We start from the raw sequence: 4,539 nt of genomic DNA on the forward strand, positions 1-4,539 counted from the left end.
TCACAGTTTAGATATACTGTCCGGGGTGGCTCGTCGAGGCCCCAGAAAGGGTAATAAATTCTGGTGATCTGACAGATGAATTGGTCGTCACACACGTTGTGTATAGTTCGTTTTCTTGGGTTGTTAAAACTGGAAGAAGATGCACTAAAGCAAGAAAAACTATCGTGGGGGGTTGGTGATAGATAGTTTAAGCATTTCATATATGGTTCGTCTCCAACGGATACTTTAAGATTGCAATAAAAAAAAAAATTTATTGTAATCCTGTTAACACAAGGCAAGAGAACTTAAGAGCTCGGACAGTTACCAGAAAACTGTTAATGTAGTACTATGGTAGTGTTTGGAAATGCTTAAAAATAATAGGCGAATAAGAGTTTTTCCATACAAAATTTTGAATTTTCAACACTACCCGTATCATAAATGGAGCAGGACCTACGTAATGAAGCAGCTGTTTACTATTTAGAATTCTATAACATATGCTTGCAAACTCAGTATTTTGTTTGAAGATTTGAAATCATCATACATCCTAAATTGGTCGGTTTAAATATCGCCAACAAACTCAATTTTCTTGCCAGAAACTTGATTGATTGACACAAACATGTCGGAAAAGAACACACAAAAAATTTACTTAAACGGATCAAGTTTAGGGATCCCTGACTGCTTCTAGAATTTTTTTCTCTAAAGTTTCGAAGCAAATCTCCCCCATCATGTGATAAAACGACATGAGATCCGATAGCCGTTCTACCGACATTTTCCCCAACACATTTCGTGCTAATTTCTCTTTCTCTTCATTCAGTTTCAGTCTCTCCAAGTATGAAGATGCATTCCTCACAGTTGCTCCCATTTGCTTTAATCTAGTCTCTTGCTGCAGACTCAGAGCTGTGTTGGACTGTAACATTCAAGAAACAATAGCAAGACGAGTTAATATCCCCGACCGGCCAGATATGTACATGTACACACATCCATTACAGACAGAAGATAATGCGTGTCTCTCTTTTCGAATTTCAAACAAACATATGATTTTCACTATCGAACTCCAGGACTCCTGCCACCTTATTATAAGATGATTTAGAATCATTGTTTCATTATAACCGAAGTCTACGTGATGTCAGGGAACTAGGACTAGTTTCATTTCTCTGTTTTCAAACTTAGTTGTTTGACATTACATAGACTAGATTTCCATCCCTGAAGCTGCTAATGAACATGAAGTAGTATACCATTGTACTAGCACAAAATGATTCAAAATGTGGGATATGTATAAATTATAATTGTAAAAATCAGATGATGGACTGCCCTACGTTGATACCTCTAAAAACTCAGCACCAGCCTCAAGTTCGGATTCTTTAGATGAACTCGTCTTATGATCACCTTCATATATGTTTCTCGCAAGAGAAAAACTCCTGACTATAATCTTTCTCCTCTTCTCCATTTCTCCGTCCAGCTTCAGCGACTTTGGCACACTTGTCACGCTATTCAGCTTTTTCTGATAGGCAACAACTGCCTTGGTGAACTCCTGTAGAATTCCCAATACAGGATTAAGCTTGTCTATTATTTTCCATAATCGTTCGGATCAATATACATTAAAAAAATCAACTGATCACCTTATAAGCAGAAGGGCATTCGGGGTAGTCGAACTCATCAGAATCCGGACGTCTCATTCTCTCGGGATGAAACTGAAGTCCCATTATGAATTTCCCCTCTTCTGGATTATACGCATCCGGATCATAAAATCCTTCAATCAAGCCATCCGGTGCCAATGCCATAGGAACAAATCTTTGAGCCAATCTCTTGACCCCTTGATGATGATAACTAGTGACCGAAATCTCCATTCTCCCATCTTTGTCCAAAGAATCGCGGAACCACTGTTGCAAAGGCGTGTTCTCTAAAATCGTAACCGGATGCCGGTGCCCATCATAATCATCATAATCCATATGCACAACTCTCTGCTTTTCAGGAACCTCTTTGGGCAATTCTTTATCAATGTCTTGATAAAGAGTACCCCCACAAGCCACATTCAGAACTTGTGAACCTCTGCAAATCCCCAAATAAGGAATGTTCCTTTCGAGGCAAAGTTTTGCAAGTCTCAATTCGATGGTGTCCTTTTCTTTATCAATGGCAGTGTCACTAACATGTATCCTACGAATTTCTTCCAATTCTTCAGAGGACAAATTCAAGGTTTCGGCTTCGTAAAGAGATGGATCAATGTCCTCTCCTTCACAGAGGAGGACGCCATGAATCGGCTCGAAGCTTTCGAGCAACATATGCACGCCAGATACTCGTGGAACGATCACCGGTACGGCCCCATAACTTACTATGAGATCAAGGTGATATTCACCTGCATAATATTGTTGCAAAACAATTCCATTTTCATATTTATCACAGGAAAATTTATTGGTATAGTCATGTAAAATATGGGAGTAAATTAAGGTATGCATGCGTTACCTTTTCTTGGGGATTATTTTTTTTTTTTAAAGAACAAATCAACAGATGATAAAAAAGAAAAAGAAAGGGATTAAAACGTATAAATTTACAGGAAAAAATAAAAATAAAAACCCATTGATGAGAAAGGAAGGCTGAGAAATTAATGGATTCGTACCCACAAAATCCACAAACTTGTTCTTGCGCACGCTTCGTCTGGAGACAATAAGAACACGAGGCAATATTGTTGAGAGATCAGTGGCCATCTTTATTCAAAACTAAAAACAACTCTATATCTATATCAATCAAATCACAAGATCAATAGATGAAATTAAAATCGTGGGTTATTCAAAAAAATTTCCCTGTATTCTTAAATAATATCGCTATTTTTCTGGGCTTTTGATGAATGTCGAAGCCGATGCGCCGCATAGGAGAATTTATAATCCATGAGAATTTGTACACGTGGCAGCAGATACGCCTAAGACGGGTCAAACCTGGGGAAGTAATCTACCTGGCTAGGTTAATTCTATCCGAAAACTCATCACTTCGCGCTTCTACTAATTATATGGCCAACCCATGCTATAAAAAAAATTTAGTATTTTATTCCGACGATGCGGGAAATGTTCTTTTTATTAATAATGAAGAATTAGTAATTATAAATTTTAGAATAATTAAACTTATTAATAATGAATATATTTATATAAAAACGACCACACTTTTCACTAAAACGTTGGAAAACGTCATATATTATATAGATATATAACAAAATTTATATTCGATCGATCTGTTTAATATTTTAGATAGTAGTGAAAACTAAATATATAAGAGTAATATAAAATTCAAAACAATTATCAAAATTAAATGAAATGATACATTTATTTTTTTCCTCGGGAAAAATTTAGTAGTGAGAACTAAATAATAATTTAAATAAAATTTATATTTTATTAAAAAATAATTTTCGTAAGAGAAATAAGTCATCTACAAAATACACTGATTTTGTGTTGGAAGTTGGAACTCACGAAAAAATGCAAATCAACGATGAATATCAACTTTTCTTTACTAGATCAATGCAAATAAACTATATAACATGTTCATCACATCCGGGAAAAACAGCCCAAAAAGCCAAAAAAAATACAAATCTTTAAGAAAAAAAAAATACATCGATGGATAAATTGATATAGAATTTTGTAAATAAAAAAAATGCATTTAAAAATTAACATTGATTATCAACTTTTTAGATCTGAGAAATAAAACATATAGACGTATGTATGTAAACGAACCGAACTGTTCGCGAGCTATTCGAAGCGTGACTCAGTAAAAAGCTCATTTATTAAGCTTATCGAGCTGAGCCCTAGCTAGATTTTGAGCTCGATAATTTTAACGATCCGAACTTGAGTTTAAGGATATTCGGCTCATGAGCTTGCGAACATGTTCGTTAATAGCTAGGCTCGAGAACTTGAGCTTGGCTCGTTAAGGTGGCTTGCACACTCAAGGTCGGAGCGTTTAGGTGGCTCAAGAATATATTCATTTAAATCATATGACTGCAAGCCCGAGTTCGATTCGTTTATCTAGTTTGAGTTTGATTTATATATATATATATATATATATATATATATATATATATATATATATATATAGAGTTCTTTTATGGTGCCCAACTCTATATGCCCAACTCCATGCCCACCATGTACAATATGTGATAAGTCAACTCATCAATTGTGTTGGTCAACTCACATATTGTACATGGTGGGCATGGAGTTGGGCATATGAGTTGGGCACCATAAAAGAACTCTATATATATATTTGTATATATGTTATATGACTTGTAGGCATACTCAAGCTCGGCTCATATATTGAGTTGACAAATAAAAATATTAATACTAATGCAAATATCATTATTGGAACACAATACTTTGTTGAAAGAAATATTAATTTACAACACATGGGACATAGCCACAAATTGTATTTTTTTTATTTTAACTTGAGGATCATATTGCATTTTTTTTTTGAGTCAATTGAAGATCATTGCATTAAAATTCTCTTAAAACATTATAAATAAAATATTTCTCTGTGCAATATTACTAATGAATGACAATCAATCAAAATTTCTAACGAACTGAAATA

At 34.7% G+C, this 4,539-nt stretch overlaps 1 protein-coding gene across 2 annotated transcripts; it reads right to left on the reverse strand.

Annotated features, from left to right (window-relative positions):
- Positions 1-484: 484 nt before the first annotated feature.
- On the reverse strand, positions 485-2,788 carry LOC140892849 (putative glutamine amidotransferase GAT1_2.1). Of its 2 annotated transcripts, none has more exons than XM_073301869.1 (4): positions 2,594-2,788; positions 1,599-2,332; positions 1,304-1,510; positions 485-886 (listed from the first exon to the last, which is right to left on the reverse strand). In XM_073301869.1, exons 1-4 carry the CDS (start codon positions 2,679-2,681, stop codon positions 641-643), a joined length of 1,275 nt encoding a protein of 424 aa, XP_073157970.1. In that variant the 5' UTR covers positions 2,682-2,788; the 3' UTR covers positions 485-640. The 2 variants fall into 2 exon arrangements, with proteins under 2 accessions (XP_073157970.1, XP_073157971.1); XM_073301870.1 differs by lacking the exon at positions 2,594-2,788 and adding an exon at positions 2,440-2,534.
- Between the last annotated feature and the right edge of the window lie 1,751 nt (positions 2,789-4,539).

Source organism: Henckelia pumila, chromosome 3, assembly GCF_033568475.1.
Source record: "Henckelia pumila isolate YLH828 chromosome 3, ASM3356847v2, whole genome shotgun sequence".
In the NCBI taxonomy this organism is placed as follows: Eukaryota; Viridiplantae; Streptophyta; class Magnoliopsida; order Lamiales; family Gesneriaceae; genus Henckelia; species Henckelia pumila.

Bases quoted from the DNA above. Each gene is read 5' to 3' on its own strand.
- LOC140892849 (XM_073301869.1), bottom strand. From the start codon at position 2,681: ATGGCCACTGATCTCTCAACAATATTGCCTCGTGTTCTTATTGTCTCC. The intron at 1,511-1,598 runs GTGATCAGTTGA...GGAATTCTACAG, and splicing joins AATGCCCTTCTGCTTATAAG to GAGTTCACCAAGGCAGTTGT. The intron at 887-1,303 runs GTATCAACGTAG...TGAATGTTACAG, and splicing joins CTGGTGCTGAGTTTTTAGAG to TCCAACACAGCTCTGAGTCT.